The following is a 21,130-nucleotide window of genomic DNA, read 5'->3' as shown; positions in this document are numbered from 1 at the left end:
GCTCCTGGCTGGCAGGAAAAATCCCCCTTGAGGCCATGGTGGGCTGCAGAGGCAGCAGTGATGCACGTGGAGACGATGCTCTGGGCTCTGGCTCCTGGTTTGGAAGAGCAACCGCGGCGGTGGGGTCATCTCCTCCCCTGGAGCAATGCAGCGCTGGTGCCAGGGGGGCTGCAGGGTGCTGGGGGGCAGCTGCAGGCAGCCCCAACCAAGATTTGCTGTCAAAAACGTGTGCCTGCAGACTTGGGGTCCCTCAGCTGGACGGAAAGCCCCCGGCAGCCCCAAAGCTGTCTCTGAAGAGCGGGCACCTGAGTCAGGAGCTGGGGGACCCCACTCAGACCCCACGATGCACAAGGCAGCCTCCTCTCCTTGCAGACCCCAACGACAGTACTTCTCACATCATTCCCCCAGCCCTTTTTCCTCCTTGGGGAGCAGTTTCCACGCAAGCCAAAGCGCAGCAGCGAAGTATCCAAGGAGCCCAGCTGTTTTAACAAAACACCACCCCGCTAAGAAAACAGAACGCCTGGTTTCCTTCAGCCTAAAATCCCTCCATCCCCAAGCCTCGTTTTGCTTTATCGTGACCGATTCATGAGCAGAGCAGTGGCAGCACCACGAGCAAAGGAGGCAGCCAGGAGACGGCTGCCAAAGCTGTGGATGTGCCCATGCTGGGGGGGGCACGAATCCTGTGCTGCCACATGGCCATGGTGCAGCCTGGTGGGGCTGGCAGCGCCAAAACCCAGTCCTGGGGGTGCTCAGCCCCCGCAGATGAGGCTGAGAACCCATTAAAAAAAATCTTCCCGGGGCTGGGCTGTGCTCAGCTCGCTGCCAGTGCCGGGATGCAGAAGCGGCCACGACCTCGGGCCCGAGGGGCCTCTCCCCAGGAGCCAGAGGCCGGCCCCAGCGCGCCGCAGCCTCACCTGTGCCGGGGGTGCCGGGGAGCGAGTGGGGCTGCGGGGCTGGGCCATGGCCCCCGAGCTTGGGGTCTGCCAAGCCGCAGCCCAACGGGGAGCGGGAGCTGCTGCTGGGTGTTCTTCTTCCTCCTCCTCCTCCTCTCCAGGTCTCAGGTGGACGGAAAGCCCGAGCCTCGCTCCTCTGTCTCTCCCTAAATAGAGGCTGCTCGCCCCACGCCATCTCAGCCGCTCATTAAGGGCTCAGGCCCAGGGCAGGGCTCAGCCCCGGACCCTTCCGACATCAAAAGGACCCGTCAGCTCTCGGGGCATCCCGCACTTTGCTCCCACTTCCAGCCCTTGAGCAGGGCATCACGGCCATTCCCCACAGCAGCCCGGGCATTACCCCGATTTTCCTCTCCCCAGAGGATTAGCCAAGCTGTAATAGCGCCAAATAAATTCACCGATGGCCCGTTCTCAGGACATCTCGTCTGGAAAACTCATTTGTAGCTCACAGGACGCAGCCTGCAAATGTTGTGTTATTATCCAGGGACACTGCTGGAGCAAAGGGCTCCACAAACTGGGGCTGGGCACGGTCTGTCCTAGATCAGATAACCGAGCAATGAGAGGGAACGGAGCCCCTGGGACGAGCACACCTGCCTGGGAAGCCGACCCTCCCTCCCAGCAGGGCAGCTGGGGAAGCGCCCTTGGACCCCACCTGGGGGCCGTCAGCGTTTTGGGAAGGTTTCTTCAAAAAGCTGCTCGGGTGAAACAGCAGCGCCCTGGCGGAGGAAGCGCCCTGCACACGCAGCGGGCTGAGGCAGGGGACATTCGGCTCATTTGAGGAGCATCTACCAGCAGAAAACCTCCCAGGAGCAGCCCTGAGCAGGAAGATTACCAGAGCAGGACCCAGGCACCTCGGTCAGCACCAGGAAGGATGCTCACGCACCCCAGCAGGCGAGCATCTGATTTTCAGCTCCCCTCAACCCAACCGAGCCCCTGTGAGGGCTCTCAGCCCTGAGCTGCGCAGCTCCAGGTGCCGCCTGCCTGCTCCCAGCCGGGATCCCTTCACCTTGGCCGTGGATCTCCTGCAAAGCTGCAGCGGCCAACATTTTTGTGGCCCCGGCAGCCCCGAAGGGGACGCATCCAGCCAGCAGAACTAATTCTGAGCGGCCAGACTTCCCCGAGTCAATTTGACGCTCCGAGAAAATTAGAAGTTCCCCCTGCTTCTGCGGAAAAAAAAAAAAAAAAAAAAAAAAAGGCGAACGTGGAAGGCAGCTCAGAGGCTTTGATGCTGCTCTTCAGCCATGCGGGCACCACAGGCGCAGCCGCGCTCCCCGCGCTGACCAGGGCTGGGGAGGAGAGGTGCTCCTTCCAGTCCGCGGCGTGGGGGCCCGGGGCAAATTGCTGCGTCTCGGCGGGGTGCGCGGCCAGCCCCAGCAGTCAGCCCGGCAGGGGAGTGGCGAGAGAACTATTTCTAGAGCCCGCATTTTGCCTTTAATAACCCTGAGACCAGGGGTGCCCGGCAGTGGAGGAGTTTGTCCCAAGATCACAGCGCGGCAGCGCCTGGAAATGCTCCGTCCGCGCCGGGGCCCGGTCGCAGTGGGAATTCCGGGGAATGGGAGCACATGAAAGCTGCGCCCGAGGCCACGAGCACACAACAGCCATGCAAAGCGCCCTTTGAATGTGGTTTCAAGCTTCCCCCTGCGAGGAAGCGCTGCTTGGCCGGCCGCAGGTGGGGAGGTTTTCACCCAGGGTTACTCGCACCCGTCCAGGGAAGGTGCTGGGGGGCCCACAGCAGCCTCCATCGCGCGCCAATCGCCCTTTACGCAGGGTAAAGCACCGAGCGATCCCTCTCCAGCGCACAAAAATAACCCCAAAGCAAACAAAGCCCCCAAAATGGCCCTCCAGAAGCCCACTGGGGCAGGAGATGCGATCGCAGCAGCAGCAGCAAACTGGCTCACGCTTCGCTCACCCCGTACCCAAAGCCCCAACCCTCTCCTCGCCGGACACAAAGCAGCCCCAGGCAGCACCCCGTGGCCACAGAGACCTCACCCAAAGGGAGAGGGTGAGGGAGAGGCTGCCCTTCACCAACCTCCTCGCCCTCTGCACGGCTTGGGCGAGCCCCAGAAGCCCGGCACCCTTTGTGTGAGCAGACGAACCTTGACTCTTGGGGTGTCCCTCGGAGCCGCTGCGTGCCCGGCTCCCGGCGCCGAGCCGTTCTGTGCCAAACCCTCGGTGCCAGGACCAGGCTGCTGCTTCCTGGAGCTTCCTGCTACTCACCGGGGGCACCTGCCGCCCGTTTTTCCCCGCCCTGGTCAGAAAAGGCTCTCCCCCTTTGGTTCTTTGGAAAAAAAGCCTGCCTCCATCTGTTCTAATATGCCTGAAAACAGCAATACAGGCAAAAAGCCTCCAGATCGCATCAAATCTCTCCTTTAAGGGAAAAAACTCCCAATTTACACCCTGAGATGAAGAGCACCGGGCGTCTGTGTTCATAGCTCAAAGGGGGAACGTGAGAAGAGCGACTCAGCAGCACGGACATCTCCCAGAGGATGCATCTTCTCCCAAGAACCAGCTCTCCCCGCTCCTGCTGTGACTGGAGGACTTCCCCTGCCTAAAACTTCCCCTGCCTAAATTCGAGGGGCTGCAGCCCTTTGTGGCCAGGTGCAGGCGAAACAAGCTGCCAGCTGAACTTTTAACCATCTCACCAGAACAGCCATAAAGGCCCCCGAGAACTCACTGCCACTGCTCACCGAAGCATTTTGGATTGTTTTTTCTAGTAACACAAACCTTTGGTTTAAAACAGCCCCAAATTCTTCATTTTACAGGAGGTGGAGACTGTGATTTAGGAGCTCCCAGGCCGGAATGCTCCTACCCCACACCACCTCAGCTCTTTTACCTGCCGGTTCTGCCCCCCGCCGCTCATTTCCTACAAACACTGGGGTGTGCAGGGGTCTCTCGATACCTTCCCACCGTCCCCAGACCTCCAGGAGTGGAGGAACAAACGTGATCACGGTGTAAGACACCGGCGTTGGGGCCGAGGGCCATCATGTACCTCTCTTCCTTTGATTGATGCCACGACACTCGGCAGGGCTTGCTCAGCCTGTAATTAAAATTCCAGCACGAAGACCAAAGGTGCTGCGCTCCGCGTGAAGAGCTGGCTGAAGGCAATCATCCTGACCACTCCGCTGGAGCTCCCTGTCTGGGGGCAGTGCTGGGGACTCCCTGCCAAGTAATTCATGGAAAGAGAGCAAACACCATAAAGCAAACACTGGGGCCTAATAAAAGGACAGCGCAGCGAGGAAGTGCCTTTCTAGGCATCAGCCTGGTGTTCTGCACCTCGCTCCGGCTGCTTCGGTTTGGAGGTCCGGCAGCTGGTGGCACAGCCACGTGCTCGCCAGCTCCAGGGGAATCAGCCTGGTCTGGATTCTACACCACACACTTCAGATCTGCCCACGCTGCTCCCTTACAACTGCTGCTGCCTGTGCCTTGCTTTTGCCATCCCAGGTTTGAGTCTCAAAAAACATCACAAGTCTGGTTTTCATCATACAGCTGACTTAAATGCTTTTCTACCTTCCTCCCTGCCCCATTTTCAGGTGTTTTCCGAGTGCCCCACACGAAGACATGTTAAAACACAAAAAACTCCACCTGTCATTCCCAGAGGTAGCTCATCCGAGCCTTCACGCAGAAATCCTCCTCTGAACCTAAGTGGCCACTCTTCAAGGCTAAGTAGCCCCAGATGAGGGTACGGCCTCGATCCTCTGAGTGCTGGGGAGGCAAAGAGTGCTCGGTGTTCCCAATGCTCACCATAAACTGCACGCCTCAGAGGACAGGAATAAGACTTTATTGTTTTCAGACTCCTTATCAGCGTCCAACGACTCAGTTATCTTTCAAAAGATGTTTAACACAGAGGCCAATTCCTCTCAGCTGTCTGTAACAGTAACACGTTAGGAAGCGGCTGCAGTACAAGCTCCACTGGAATCCATCCAGGCACCACACAGATGGTGCAGACAGGAGTTTGGTTGGCAAACCAAAGAGGGTAACGCTTCTCCAACTGACTTGATAGAAAAGCTGAAAAGGAGAGAGCAGCTCTGGAAGTACCTAGAGAGGTACCGCAGAGCTATCAACCACCCGATGTCAGGACAGATATTGCACAATCTTTCCCTGTACATCAGGAAAATGGTGTCATGGGGAAGAGGAACCTGCCACCCAAGACCGAGTTTTCTAGAAATTATCACCCAATGAAGAGACCTCAATGTTTGTTCCTGTTCCACGATTCCCCTCTCGTAAAATCCCCTGGCAGCCAGAGGTAAATGGGCAGCTGCAATACCAGCACTTCCCAGATCATTTCCACCTTGCCAAAGTTCAACACTAAGTTCCTCCTGCTCCTCTTGAAAGTTGCTTTGTGCTTTGAGAACTCCCAAATCAGATCAACTTGGAACAAAGCAGCAAACATTCATCCTAAAATGATGGGAATCGTTACTAACCCCCCATTCTCCCGACATGCACCTTGCATGGAAAATCCCCACATCAGTCAAATCACTTAAACCTGTTCCTGTTCCCACCCCATTAACTCCAATGCCTAAAAATGGAGAAGCAACACAGGGTCAGGACAACCAGCGCAGAAGAGGTAAGGCAGGCAGGACTCTGTGTCAGCTTCCAGCAACAGACTGAGTACGAAGCAGTGGAAACTTCCAAACACTTTATTAGGAACAGTTCTGCCCATGTGCTGTTTTTATTTCCCCTCCTTCATGAACACAATTATGGAATTACCTGCCTTTCTTAAGTGCCTGTCACCACCTCACGTGGGTGCTTTACAAAAATGTGCCTGGCACGACAGGGAAACATCTCTACCGGTGCCCTGTTGCTTATTTCTCATGTCAGGTTTATCCACTAACCTGGATAGGAAAGGATAGGATGAGAAAAAAGCAATGAACTCCAGAAAAAGATTATCTTTTTTTTTTTTTTTTTAAGACAAGATTTAGATCAGAGACAAAATCAACAGTGACAGCCCCAACTTCCCAGAAGATCAAGAAGCCACCCACGAAGCTAGTTTCCCAGGAAAAGCCTTGTAGGATTATGTTCTATGCTGCGCTACGTATTTACCAAAACACGTATCGATGAAGAAGGATCACATCAGCCCAGAGTACAAACTCAGGTTATACTCCAACACGCCTGGGGTATCCATCAGCATTTGGTAAGGGATTTGCCATCCTTATTGATAAGGAAAGAGGCTCCGTTTTGTCATTTCTGAATGTCAGTTTCTTTAAAAAATAAAGAGACTTCTCTTTACATGACTACGTATGCTTCTCAGCAGGGACTGGGAGCTGAAAGGCAAGGAGCTATTGTTTTATACCCTTTGCGTGGGCACCCTCACCTCGCTGTTTCAGTTCTGCATCTAATTTTGCCTGTTTCCCCATCATACCCAAATTTCTGAAACAGAATACCAAATTAGCGTCAAATAATGGGGCAGGGGAGGAATCAAGTTATGTCTATGCCCTGGTCCGTGGTAGGTAAATGTGTACCAGCCCCGAAGAGGCCACTGGTCACAAAGCACGCTCCAAACTTCTCCAAGCGGAATGGAATTTCTCTGTGCTCCAAATTATGTTCAGCTATTTATAGAGTACGTGTTTCTGAAGAAATTGCTTGTCTTTAATACACCGGGCGAGAATGTAAGTGCACAGACATACACACAGAAAATAGGGAAGAAGATGGTAAAACCTCCCTCTGTCGGTTTCGGTTGCAGATATTTATGTCCTAGAACCTCTTGGAGCTTTTCCTTCAATACAGGATAAAACCTCTGTTCCTCACAGGGGTCCTGGTTAACTTTTGAATCCAAAGATGCCCTTGATATATCCCGTGAGGCCACTCTTGGCCTTTTGCTCCACCTTGTCTTCCAGAGGTGGGAAAGCGACATGGTTAAGGGCCAGGTCAAAGAACAAGGGTTTGCATGGAATGGGCTGGAAGCCCGGCGGGAAGTGCACGAGGCTGACTTGCTTGCTGACAAGAGAAGGATCCAGACAGAAAGTCTCAAACCGTTCCGAGAGGGGCTGAAAGAGACCCATGCAGAAACAAAAGTTATACACGTGTCAAAACACAGCTGACAAACCAAACAAGCAAAGAACTAGCAGAACTGCGCTGACAGAAGATGGAAATCCCACGTGTGGTATCTTTGTCCCATGAAAATGGATTGATCTCCTGTCAAAGCTTTACTGCAGGATCCACAGATCTTCCCAAATGGAGGGAGAAAGCTTAAAAAAGAAATAAATGCCACACTAGAAGCTGCAAACAGCATCCTAGTTCCTATCAAAGGAACTCCACCCTGCCAGCAACTTTCAGGACTCACAGAAGGAATAAATCCTCCTACAATCTCTCAAATACACTAGTCATGACAAAAATTCCAATTAACCTGACATTTCTCAAGTTGAAAGAGACACTCACGTAACAGGTTAAAAGCAGTATTCATTGAGAACACATCTACACTACAACCAAGCTCTTAGCTCTTACCTTGCCATCCTTGACCTGAGATGGAGACTCAGTCTCATGATTATCATTTGCATCTGCAAAATTAAAGAAAAAGTGGTAAGAAAAACAGACTAGATCTTGGTGTATGCCACAAGTGTCTCAGGAATCAGCTACCCCCTAAGCTGAGCTATGAAAGCACGTTTCTGGGATTTGTAAGAATATTTTCAGTAGAAGCAGCTCGCTTTCTAGCCAAAGAGAATCACATACACTGAGTTACAGCTTTTCAGTGATGGAGAGCTTCTCCAACACACGGCTGTGAGAAGCTGCTGAAAGCAGCACAAATATTAAAAACAAAGATGATGAGAAGACCCAAGTGGTGTCTGTTAAAACAACATCAAGGCAATCCATTAGTTATCTTGGGCTTCCAGCAGCAGGCACAGCAAAACCAGCAGCCAAAGAAATCACAAAGTTCAACCAGTTCCCTAAAGCTCCCCTAACCTGGTCAGCACCGCCAATGAGCAGAACAACACCTCTCTTCCCTTTTTCAGGGGTTCAGGTAGGCAAATATAAAACGAGTGAGGCCACTAGGAGCTAGTGCTATTACCAAAGAAGTGGTACACACTGAATTCAACTTGTTTGCAGGAGGAAAATTAAACACTAAAAATGTTCTGTGCAAGTTCCCAAAATAGGTGCACGTCCTTAGAAAACATTTTTGCAACTACAGGCAGGGAGCACGATGCCAAGTATCTGGCCAATAGCTGCCTAGCTGCATTACACATAGCTAGAAAAAGCTAAAACGGAGAAGAAAAAGTTTAAGAGCCTCCATAAGTCAGAGTTGATGTGGAAAAACACCTGGAAATTCAGAAATAAATTAAATAGCTGCAATGCATTACTTAAGAAAAGTTAGAACTCTGGTTTAATTGTAGAGCTCACCTAATATAGCTGCTGCTTGCAAGGAGTATTTCTCTGCATTGACTTGAGTGATCAGATCCTGAACATCAGGCAACTCCTAGGGCATTAAAGAAAATTGTATGAGAGCCTGAAATATGGCAGAGTTTAAGAGTTAGAGCAAAAGTAAAATCTGACAAAGAACTAAAAATTAAGTCCTAGTGCTGAAAAGCCTTCCCAGGAGAGGACAAGCTACAGCACAGGCCTTCAGGCACTAAAGTAGTCGTATGAGAGAAAACAGAGAAGTGAGAAAACAAGGAAAAGTGGCATGGAGATCTTGCAGCAAGGCCACCTCACCTCCAAAGCAGGCAGCCAGCTGAAACATTTCCACATCATCAGACAGTCTCTAGTATAACACGTCAAGAAGTATTTTTCTTAATGCTTCAAGACCAGCCTTGAATTTTAATGGCCCGGTGTCTAATGGACAATAAATACTGGGCAAGAGCTTTTTAGTTAACTTCAGCCTCTCTCTGCACACAGGATTGGGTTCCTACCTTCAAGCTGTTTGTAAAAGCTCCAGCTCCCGACTGAACTTCACCAGCATATTTCAGCACTCTTTCATACAAAACAAGAGCTTCACTCCACTTCTTTACCAGGACATAGGACTGTGCAATGAAGAAACACCTGCAACAGTAAACAGGGGATCCCTGATATGGCCATATTTGTAATCCATGGCTTTTACAGCTCAAATCACTAATAACTGGAGATATTATTAAGAAGGTCTGACCAGCTTCCCCTTAGCATTCGCTCTTCGCTTCACAAAAGGGCAGAGGAAACTGTGTCAAAGTCCAGCACAGTGCTCAGAGCTTTGGGACAATAACCTTTGAAGATGCAAAGCCTGCTAAAGAACATCTGGCTGTTTCTCAGTCACCTGTAAGCTTTGTACACAAGCGTCTTCAATCCAATCTCTTTTTGGAAGTTCTTGTCCTCTTCTAAGCCAGGAAGCTGCGTCAGCTCCACAAGGTTCTGCGCAAAAGAGTCAGAGTAACAAATTCAGGCAAGTGCTATTTTCCTCTGGAATCCAAAAAGCTGCCCCTTCTAATAGGTAACACTACACTCCCATGGAAATAGCTCCCAGTTTTCTAATTATCAGTATGCGCTAACCTTGTGAAGGACAGTCACTGAAACTTGTGCAAGTTCACCCTCAGGACAGATTTCCTGACACAAACAGGAATTAGGGCAAAGACTCCTCAAATTTCACAGGGAGTAATGCTTTCGTAAGACATTACTTTTCCCATTCATAACTGCTCCAGCCACAGGCTCCCACAGTTAATTGAAAATTTATGTGAGAAATTGAGAAACTGCTTATGAAGCACAAGTACAGGGTGTTTTTTCAGCTGCTACTTTCTCTAGCCAGCAGAAAGTAAGGCAGCTGCTTGGGTGCTGTATAAAATAGTCTGAAAAACTACTGGAAAACTGCATTGGAGTGTAAAAAGAAGCAAACCCGTTCTAGCAGCGTTTTCTGTTCACAGCTAAAGGCAGTGTTTTTTTCATATTCCATGCAGATGCTGAACATCTCCAACAAGGTCACTGGATGTACCAAGCTGCTCTTCAGATTTCATGGGCAGTTCATTTGCACTTCTCCATTTTATACAGTGCTGTGTTTTTTTCTTTCTAACAATGTTCACCAGTCAGTAAAATGAATTAGATCCGCTTTCCCTAGCATTACCTGCAAAATGATATCATACAGACGGATCAGGTCCTGAGGCCGCGCGGTGCGCTTGCCATCCTCTTCTGATCGCTGCTGCTGCAGCAGTGCCTTCTGCAGAGACTTCGCCATGCTCTCGTTGCGCTTGATGGCTGTCGACAACTTGATGTAAGTCAAATAACTGAAAAGATACACCATTAGCAGACTGTCAGAACTACTCAGACATCATTCAGTTCCGGAGAGAAAAAGCAACAAGTCCTCCCCCAAGTCCAAGCTATTACCAGCAGGGAAAAAAAAAAAAAACTGAGAGGTCAACATGAAAGTCTTAAGTAAAGTACTTTGAAAGCCACATGAATCAGCCCCTTATCCATACAGTCACCCTTTGAGATCTGAGAGCTCCGAGACAAAAAAAGCCTTGACATAAGAGCATGACTTCTTCACACTAGCAGAGGCCGCAATGTTTGCCTATTACCTGTGTAAGTACTGGATGTTGGACACCTTCCCGGAATCACCTTCCAGAGAGTGTTCCCGCTGCTTCTGTGGAAAATGGGGACAAAATACTCCATGATTCACTTAAAGAGGCTTCTGGCAGAAGAAAACACCAGAAACAACTCACAGTTTAGGTAAATCAGGGAAGTTATAATAAACTTTTGGGCAATGAATGAGGGCTTCTACACTATTGTTCACCCTCACCAACTCTGAAGAGAATCAAATCAAAGGCGGTAAACTAGTTTGCAGCATTTCATCAAAGAAATCCAGAAAGTCACTTTTGCCATTAAGCAAGTTAGACAGTATCAGAAAGTCCCCCAAAAAAACACTACCTTGTGGAAATACTGATGTTTGGTGCTTACCTGGTCTGGTTTCAGATCTTCCCGAACAGCTTGAATGGCGTCTCTGCACTCACTGAGTAGAGATTCAAACAAACGTTCCTTTGTCTCCTCATTTTCTGCCTAAGAGCAAAGCAAAATTTAGACTTCTGTTAGACATTTTAGATTTTGTATCCCATAATGCAAGAGTCCAAGGAGATTACACCAAGTTTCTCCCAAATTATGACTTGAGCATCCGTGAGTAGCTAGAACTCTGATCTGTACCTGTCTGCAAAATAGTTCAGGGGGCAAACTGACAGAAATTGGGACCAAAAAAAAGTGCAGGGAATGTGGTCAATATTTTACAGCACTGGAGGACCAGCACAAGCAGCTCTGATCACCTCATCCCTGCACCTCCTGCCATCCCAGCAACATCCCTGCTGTCCAGGATGGGGCCTGCACTGCTCTGAGAACCGCCGGGGCTGGACTGTGCTGTGGGAAATGCCCAGCAACATAAGAAGAGCTGAGCATTACCAAACTGGCAAACTACCAATGCAGACTGCTCTTGTTATGCTGATTTAGCTTTTCTCTTGTGGTAAGCACATGTAGATGACTATCTTTTCTACACTCCCACTCCAGCAATGCTCTCAGTGACAATAATTAGTCTGTTTGAAGCATTTTTTTTTATTATTATTCTGTATCTCAGCAGCGGGAGTAATTGAGTAGCTTTCTGCTGTCACCACAAGTTTGGTCAAAATGTGAAGCAGTTTTTGTCTTTTCACCCCAAAACCAAATTGTAAAACACCCTTGGAAAGCAAAAACAAGTTGAAGCCTGATCTTCGCGTAATGGACTTGCATACCAGGTACCCAATTAAACAATACACCCAAAATCACTCTTACTGATTCAGTATGAGCAAACTGCCCAGAAACTGAATCCCAACCTTAACAATCAAAGGAGAGGTTAATCTGGTAAAAGCAAAGCACGTCAGCACTGGTATATCAGTTCCATGTCACAGAACAGCCTAAGATGAACATTTGCTGACTTTTTTTTTTTAAACTTGAATTTTTTCCAAGTAAACAAGAAATAGTCTAAAACATAATTGCTTTTATTATCTTCAGAAGAGCTCTACAGCCTCCTCTTTTAGGAGCTACAACTTCTGTGAAAAGCTGCTGAGCTCTACCAATTCAAAGCCTTTCCTCTTTTCAGGTTTGCAAACCCACGAAGGAATGTTATGTCTACTCCCCCACAAAGCCTCAGGTATCTTGACCTAAGATGAAGGCGTGTGTTTTTTTGATTCCCCCTTTTTTTTTTTTCTGCGGCAAGAATTTTTAAGGTGGGACTAACTACTGAGAAAAACCAGAGACAAGTCTGGCAGCATTCTCAACCTCACCCTGCGGAGCACGGCCATTTCACTGCGCGCACAAAAATGAAAACAGACGGAGCTAAATCATCAGTCAAGCACAAACAGGGAAAGGGCTGGGCCACGCAATGAAACAAAGGCTTTCCTTTCGAAGCTAAGGTTAAACAGATCGTGAGCGTGTACATACTCCTATGTTCTGATTTGTGAGATACCAGGCCATAAAACTGAGAGGCAGTGCTGTGGCTTGGGATTAAAGTGCTCTGACAGAACAGCACAGTAAAGGAATCAGGGGAACCAGTCCAACAGAACGCAGTTTTGAAAGTCTGGGAGTGCTCATGTCTATTTTTTCTTTATTTTAAAACTTCATATATCATTTCTGAATTATTACCAGCCATTCTTGCTACAATCCTAGTTACTAAAGATGATCACAGCATCCTTGAGGCAACAGCAGTTAGGAGCACGCTTTTATTGCTTTGTTCTGCAGCCCTTGAAGAAATGCATTCAAGTCTACAAAAGGGATGGCATAAATATTTCAAAAGCGTGGATTCGTATTTCAGTTTGGCTTATTTGCTTTGTTTCTCCAGTTACCATTAAGACATTGCAGGCAACAAGGCAGTGTACTGAGAATTTCTATCTTTACTCAGAACACACATTTGTGTTTGTTTCTACCCTGGCCACTGCTGTTACGTTAGTGTTTCTGCTAGTCTTCACCGAGTTGAAAGGTGCCAAAGATCCCAGGGATCACCACAACGTGTTTAGGCTGAAGCCGGACTGCCCATCACAGCTGACACCAACTGCAAAGCTGCTCGCAAAAAGCCAAGTTTCAGCCCCCCAGGAGGGTAAACACTGCTGCTGCGTGCTCAGCTCTCACCACCACTAGCTGTGATCTGGTACCACACAGCTCCTGTTTAGTCAGAGGTTCCAAGGAGCACAAAGCAAGATTTGACATTTCAGATCACTGTTCTGCCCCTGCTTTAGGGAACAAATTGGGTAACTTGACTGAAGAGCTCCATCTGCTACCCTTGCAGGATAGAAAGTGAACGAGGGAACACTCAACTCTGAACTGCACTTCCACCTGCTGGCCATATCAATGTACTACCTTCTAAAACCAAAAACGAACGAAACAAAACAAAAATAAAATAAAATCTCAGCAACATACTGTTCATAATATTCTGCTAAGAGTAGTTAACACTAATGTTTCCTACCCAGCCATACCTCATTTACCCTATTAGGCTGTCTTCTTAATACTATCTTAATACTAACTTAATACTTTTGCCCACTTGCCTTACACCTTTGTAGAATTTTCATTTTATCACTTAAAAAGGTATTTATCCTCATTTTTCTTCTAGTGCTAAACAGTTCTTTGTTGATGCAAAAAGCTCATCTTTAGTGGCAACAATTGTTTCTGAAGATCCTTTTACTACCATTTAAAAGATGCTGTATGCAGAATTCAGAAGAATACAGCACCTGGACACTGTATGCAAGGAAAAATCCCCGAAGGGAACTCTTGGCTGCAACACTAAAGGCATGCACAGTGTGTGCCACTGGAGGTGTTTCAGAACTAGCACATTTGAGTTTACCTCCTGACATTTAGCAATTCTCTTACTTTTGAAGATTTGCATGTGTCAACAAGAAAACATTCTAAGCCTCAGAGCAGCTGCTTCACTTGGCAAAACTGCTTTTCATTGCTGAAAAAGAGTGATCATTACAGGTTTTTTTCTTCTGGTTGCTCTTAACTTTGAGCATTTCATCAAGATAATGTAGAACAGTAATTCAGAAGTAGTTACTCTTTAAACTGTAACCTTCACTTCCAAGTGATTTACAAACAGTAATGGCTATCGCTCTGCTACTGAAGGACAACACTTCCAGGCAGGATGAAGCATTCAGAAGAGCAGTAACACTCGCTGGCTTTGTAGAACTGCTCTCCCAAACCACCACCAAGGACACCACACGAGCTAGCCCCGGCTGCCACTGAAGCTTTGCGTTACAATACTCCCATTTTTAATTTTAGCTTTCTGACCACAAGTTTGAGAAGGGATTTAAAAGCTTTTAGCCCAGGCACCAAACTTTTAACTTGCACAATGAAATAAAGAGGACAATTAAAACAGACATCGGAAATGGCTTCTGAGTTACCTGAACAATAGCAGCCTCGTTGTCGGCCAGCCCCAGCAAGAAGATCCTCACTTTATCAATCTTCACTGGCACAGTTCTTCCTCTCCACTCCACCTCACTCATCGTGGCTGCCTGTTTTGCTCGAGTTTGGGTAATCAGTGCCTGTGAAGAATGGACTGAAGTTACAATCCCAACCTTAAAGAATCCACAACTGATTACTTTGAAATCAAAGATTTGTTTGTCTTCTTTATTTCTTTTATTTTCTTTAAATGTGTGGCTTCCTATAGAGCTTGGGCTCAAATTAAGCTCTTCTCATACATACTGGTTCTGAAATGGTGTACTACAGCAAGATTTATGCTCAAAATGTGATATTTGCATGCTTCAAGTCAAAACATTCAGTAAGTTACCTCCAGTTTTTCTGCAAGAAGACCTTCAGTGCCACCAGACCTCAGTCTCATCTGCATCAACTCATTCATAGCAGACTGGTCACCTGAGGGAATTAACAAATCAATCTATTTCCATCTGAATTCAGAAATCACTTCAATACAGGAAAACTATAAATTCAATAGATTTTATAGTGGACATTTGTTGGTGAAGAGGATAAATATACAATTTCATTCTGACTTCACACACAACTGCAAACAAGTATTTTGTCTTTTTATAAAAAAAAATGCAGTGTTGCAAAATTAATATATTTCTCCACAGCTAAACTGACACAGAACACAGTATTTACCCACAACATCAAGGACTCTCTCCTGTGTCACTTAGATCAGTATTTAAACACTGAGTCAACATTTATTTCTCAGGAGCAAACCTTGCTTTTTGCTGGCCATTAAACGCCCCCCTTTCCTTACCAATATTATAGGCACAGTAACGAATGTTGGGAGAAATCTCTTCCACGCGCTGATTATACAGCACAGCTTGCTCTTCTGTGAAAGCGTTGGCCAGTTTCTCGTATATGGTCCTACAGGAAAGAATATATATTAACACTGTATTTTGTGAGATGCTATTTTAAAGAGTTTATGCCCATAATCTGGAGAATGCTACTTCTTCAGCAGTACCTCTCAGTTAAGTGCAGTTAGCTAAACAGCCCACAGCTGTTGTGCACACATACACCTAGTAGACTGACCTCCAAACCATTTACTAAACGAAGCAAAGTGAGAAGTGAGGAGAAGTGAGGAAACTCGGAGAAGTGAGAAAACTCACTTGCATTTGTTGAAAGCTTCCATTGCCGCCTTCCACTCCTGGTGTTCAAAACGAAGCATTCCCGTGAGGTAAGCCATGTAGGCCTGCAGACAACACAGGGATAATCAAGCTAATTTTCCCGAGACTGACAGCCCAGTTTGTACAACTTTTGGCACGAAGGCTGCTGTGACGTGTAGAGTGAGTGATTATGCCTTGCCCTTCTTGTTTGGTCTTCCCACAGAAAACAATCCATTTGGATTACACATTACTACCTAAGAAACCTTTTCCTTTTTTTTTAAACTGACATTTCTACATTTCTAAGGACGTGGAAGCAAACACATTTCTTGCTTGTCATGCAGTCGAAACGGCCCACTCATGTCACAAGACATTTTTTTTCCCAACACTAAACCACAAAATGACAATTTTAGCCGAGTACCATTGCAGCCCTTATTCACAGTCTGGTGGTGTCACAACACAGTTGCTCTCTATGTTCCGGGAACCAGAGCCACAAGACTTGTGTTCTAGATAGCTACTTCAGTATATTAAACAACTCTAAAGGTAAGTACAGTTTCTTAGGCTGTGTTGCATCATCTTACTTCTTCCCAATTCTTTTTACTTCTGTTACACGTACTGCTTTTTAAATTAAAGATACACTTACACAACTTGATCCTCATCTTGGCTGGTGTCACTTATTTTTGCAATCCTAGCAGCTGCATTAACAGAGAATCCAAGCTAGATAGAGAGCCATTAGCCAATTCAAAAAGAAGCAAGTTTTGATCATCTAGTGCTAGATCAGAATAATCCCTTCACCTAAAACCCTGAAGTTTTCTTCAGCTTTTGCTGTAAAGCAAGACTGAAGTATCAGAGGTTACCTGGGCCTCGAGCTTTGTTTTGGCATCTACTCGGTTACTTTCACACAGCCTCTCCAGCTCCTCGGCGTGCTTCACGGCCTTGCGCAGGCGGGACAGCAAGTGAAACCGTTTGCGAGGCTCCGTGTTCGCCTCCTGCTTGAGCTGCATGGCGTAACTCCAGGCTCTCTCCGCATCCATCAGTATCAGCAGCAAATACCTGCAGGGGAGAGGAAGATTAGTGACAAAGTGGTGGTGGCTCAAGCAAGTGCTAACGTAGTTCTTTGCGGAGCAATCTGCAAAGTTTGGTAACGAAATTTCAGCTTGGCTACTAAGAGGTATATGCTTTTATTTCTTAACTTTAAGAGAACGTGAAGTTGTGCTACTCTTAAGTCTTAGATTTTATTTCACTTTATCGAAGTGCAATTACTCAAATAAGGAAGAGAATTTGGTAATAATGCTATAGCACCAAAAAAGCTATTAAAAAAAAGGTCTCTCTGATTTTAAGTTGCTTTTCAAACTGGTTCAATGTGGGTAAACACATCTACGCTCCCCACAATTGATGCTGTAATGTATCTGGCTTCTTAACACAGGTGAAGACAGCATCTTGTTTTCTTTCCCCTATGAGAAAAAAAAAAGACAGCAGACAATTTAAATGTTTCTAAATGCTAGGAAATGAGCCCAAGACCCTGGCTATTCTGCACACATCAGCCGAGTATTCTGCCAGATTTTGGAGGTCTATGTAAAACTGGCAAGCTAATGTTTTTGTTCAGAGGGAAGAGATTCTATCTCCAATCACATCCTTGCTGGCTACAGCACACGCACGTGGCCACCTTGCAACACTTCTGACTAAGTGCTTCCTCTTTAAGACCTAAATGATCTTTACTGATTATGAAAGGAACCAACCCATTTCAACGACTACAAGGGAGAACAGGAACTGGCTGTCACTGCTCCTTCTTTTCTTCTCCCCTTTATTCACAAGATAAAGCAGTATCTGAGCAGCGTTTCTGCTCCCTGCACAGCAGCCTGAACTTTGATCTTTTATTAACATCAACAACGCACATTTCTGAAGAGCAACGTCTGCAGATACTGCACAGAACAATTTTCTACCTCACCCACACGAAAATAAATTCCTGAAATGAGAACAGCTACTCCCTAACGCACAGCACGCCCGATTCCATCCTGTTCCATTCCGTACCTGTTGTCTGAGAGAATCTCTTCAGTCACCTTCTTCCCAGTGAACTTGTGCCTGTTTCCCATCTTGAAGTTGAGAGTTTTTCGGAGCCGCCGTAGCCTACGGGAGCAATAACCCCTATGGAAAAAAAAAAAGGAAAGGACGGTCAGTTTGGCCACAGGACAGCTTTGTTTTTGTTTGCTGATCTCTCCAACCAGGAAGAAAAAAAAGCATCACTCAGGGCTGTGACAGGCAATGTTTCTACAGCTAAGAGCTCCCTGTATGACGTGCAGCGAGAGGTTTTTCAGAAATTAGCTGTAAAACAGCAGTTAACAAACAGAATAAAAGAGAGGGAAGAAGACACAGAGTAATTCTTCATCTTGAAAAATCAAAACAATGCTCTCCTTATTGATTGCTTTATGTACATTCCTTGAAAATTCAGCTTTGGAAGAATATAGTGATTGGAAGAGCACAGTGCTCATCAGTGAGGTGTTAACAAGCTCTTAAGGGGCAACAGAAAAAGAAGAGGCAGTTTGTGTCCTCCTCAATGGAACAGTCACAGCACATTACATTTAATGAGGAAAAAATCATGCACATCATTTCACACGAAGCAAACCGTGAAGGGGTATTTACCTGGCAGATCATTTTTGATGACTGCTACAGTGGGTTTACATTTTAAACGTGCTTGTGCTAATTAATCAGGTAAGCCGAGTGGCACGAGCTGTGTGAGACCAACCCCACGCCATCCCTGCAGCTTACTGACCTGTACCTCTGGAAGTCTCCATGACGCAAACCGTGCTGCTGCTGCGATTCCTTCACGATCTGAAGGACTGGGATTTGTGTTAAGGCAGACTGGCAGTACAGCGTGTTGTCAGCTCATCACCCTACCCCAAAATAACAAAGGGAACTCTACAGGTCCCATTAAGCGAGTACTCCTTGAAGAGACATTGGTGAGGGGTGCCCAAAAGCCTCCTAAAGACCCACAGCTGGAAGAACTGACAGGGTTAAAAGAAATCCTACCTCCATAGCTTATTTCAGAGCTTTTGTGACTGTCAAAGACAAGACTACAGCATACCACAAGCATCCCCTCTCTTAGGCAGCGAGCCCTAATGCCAGCAGAGCTCATTTCTGAATAAAAAGACGTACCAGCAGAAGTATCTGGGCTAAAATCAGCACCACCCCCACAGCCAGCGCCGTGACACAGTTCCGCTGACACAACCGGAGCACAGCGAGCAGCCCTCCTGCCCGTACACGTCCCAGCTCTCAGAAGAGGAGGCAAGCGCCGTACTACGCCGAGCAGAATCCCTGCTGCCTTCCTCACACAGCCTTCCACGGACAAACCGCTTCCTGATACTAGGATCTCATGAAAACGAGCTTATCTGAAGTACTCGGGGGGGTTATTTTCTACTCAAGTTTTCCAGCACGCTTCTAATTTGGCTGCACGTAACCGTAACAAACGCTCCATGACAGAAAGCGCTGGCCTGTGATTTCCTACAGCAACATTTATTTCGTGGCTTCCATCAAATCTGTGCAATTTTTAGTACATTTACTGATTTCTGTGCATCTTGTACTTCACCTGCCTGCCCTACCACACACAATCACACTGTATTCTACTAAATTTTGCAAGTGTTATTCATTGAGTTTACATGGCAAAGTTTTCATTTTGGGAAAGACGAGCACAATCATAAGCAAGAAATCTCCGTGCAGTACTTACGTACACCAAAGACATTCTCTTTTAAGCGTCATCAATAAGGCTTTAAAACAAAAGTAGCAACCCACACCAGACCGTACAATGAGCCCATCAAACCAATACTGTTGGTGCAGCTGCACAATAAGAGGCCACCAAACTTCTCCAGTTTAAAGGGCAGGCCTCTCTGTTTTCTTGTAATTACACCTGAAAGAAAGTCTCCTTAATTTAAGCATCGAGAACCTACACCAATAACTATTACATTAATTAGGCTGCGTTAGTGAAACAAGGCAAACTATAATGCCTGAACGTGGCTCAGGGCACACACTCCTCATCTCTGCTGCCTACCTTGTTATTTTCAGCCTGTGCAGTTACTTGCTTAAGTCACATCCCTATTTTATTCACATTTTTGCTGTCTTCGGTATCACTCTTAGAACTACCAGGGCAGTTACCAGAGCTGCCACTTACTCCAGTTCCTAACCTCGCGACACCTGCCACATGCTAAGCTCCAAACTGCAGCCTTGTTTCGCTTGGATGCAAAGCGAAACCTCTCCCCCAGCAGGTAAAACCCTGCCCTAGCACAGCTGTGCAGCCTCACGTGGAAGCCCAGAGCTTGATGTGCCACATCAGCCTTCGGAAGCACTAAATCTGGAGAAGCCAGTCTGCCACCTAGCACACCTGCCAGACTTATTTTACCCACTATCACCCACTTCAATGATTAACGTTACCCCCAAAGCCTACCGCCTGCCTCCTCCCAAAGCACACAGACTTCTACCTCGCCGGCTGCCACGTGGCTGGGAAGAGGCTGCAAAGGCAGGCACAGAGCCACAGCTGGAGCACAGGACAAGGCTCAGCAAGGCAAAGCTTTCTGCCCCTCTTCCTCTCACCAAACCCTGCCAGGGCCGGCGGGGGGTGCTTCGGGGCCAGCCCCAGCTGTGCAGCAACCCCTTCCCTTCACTCTTTCCTCCTTTCCAGCTCCCTTCCCTCCTTCCCCCCAGCTCCCCTCAGCCTCCCCCCCAGCTCCCCCAGCCTTTCCCCCCGGCTCCCCTCAGCCTCTCCTCCCCTCCAGCCTCTCCCTCCCGTTCCTTTTACCCCTTCCTCACCATCCCCTTCACCCCTTCTTCCCCTCCAGCTCCTCGCAGCCCTCCCTTCCCCTCCCCAGCTCCCCTCAGGCCTCCCCTCACCTCCCCCCCCCCAAAACCTCCACCTCACGGGGCCGGGCCTGCCACGTCCCCCATCCCCCGTCCTCCCCCCCGTCACCCCCATCCCCTCTCCTCTCCCCGCAGGATGCTCTCCAGCCCCAAGCTGTCCCCGAGGCTGCCGGCCCGGCCCCCCGGCGGCCTCTCGTTCTCCTTGTTCTCCTCAGCGCCGCCTCCCGCCCCGCCGCGGCCGCCCTGCCGCTCCGCCGCCATCTTGTGCGCGGGCCGCCGCCGCCGCGCGGCATCATGGGCCGGGAGGAGGGGGCCGGGGAGGGGGGGGACGCGCTGAGGCGGGTTTGGGGTGAGGGAGGATTTAAGGGGTTTAGGGCGACCCCAAGCAAGGGTTGGAGCTCCTAAGGTTGTGTAAACGCCGCTGTGAGCACCCAGTTTACAAGTCCGGGCTCCTCAGGCGCTGCCCCACACGCTGGGCTGCCATCGTTGTTATCGGCGTGGCCACGGTGCCTCTGCCTCAGCGCCCACCCCATGTCCCCTCTCAGATCCTTGGCTGCCCTCCTGAGGCTCCCCCCGTGGTGGGAGCTTGAGAAAAGGGGGCCCTGCCCTGCCCCCGGAGCTTCAGGGAGCCCTGTCCTGCTGAGTGTGGTTTGGGGTCCCGAGGAGCTGCCCCAAGCTGTCTGGCTCCACCAGCCCGGCAAACAAACCAAAGGGTCAAGGGCCAGGGAGCAGCTGGCTGCGATAGTTCCTTCACTAATGCCCCTCATTAACCATCAGTGCCCTTCATTAACCAGAACAGCCCAAGGAAGGACCATGGACAGGGCTGTAGCTACCAGCCTGGCCATAGTCCTGGGCACCCAG

At 48.2% G+C, this 21,130-nt stretch overlaps 1 protein-coding gene across 1 annotated transcript; it reads right to left on the bottom strand.

The window, feature by feature from the left end:
* Positions 1-5,572: 5,572 nt before the first annotated feature.
* SRP68 (signal recognition particle 68) lies at positions 5,573-20,569 on the bottom strand. Its single transcript, XM_084298538.1, has 16 exons — positions 20,410-20,569; positions 18,195-18,261; positions 17,456-17,569; positions 16,282-16,477; positions 15,431-15,513; positions 15,079-15,188; positions 14,632-14,714; positions 14,246-14,386; positions 10,797-10,895; positions 10,418-10,482; positions 9,967-10,126; positions 9,169-9,263; positions 8,792-8,921; positions 8,283-8,358; positions 7,392-7,444; positions 5,573-6,934 (listed from the first exon to the last, which is right to left on the bottom strand). The coding sequence occupies exons 1-16, from the start codon at positions 20,528-20,530 to the stop codon at positions 6,707-6,709; spliced, it is 1,821 nt and encodes a 606-aa protein (XP_084154664.1). The 5' UTR covers positions 20,531-20,569; the 3' UTR covers positions 5,573-6,706.
* Between the last annotated feature and the right edge of the window lie 561 nt (positions 20,570-21,130).

The sequence above is a fragment of the Netta rufina genome, assembly GCF_964035555.1.
Source record: "Netta rufina genome assembly, chromosome: 19".
Classification (NCBI taxonomy): domain Eukaryota; kingdom Metazoa; phylum Chordata; class Aves; order Anseriformes; family Anatidae; genus Netta; species Netta rufina.
The sequence above is the reverse complement of the archived record's forward strand: the minus strand, read 5'-3'. Positions and strand labels throughout refer to the sequence as shown.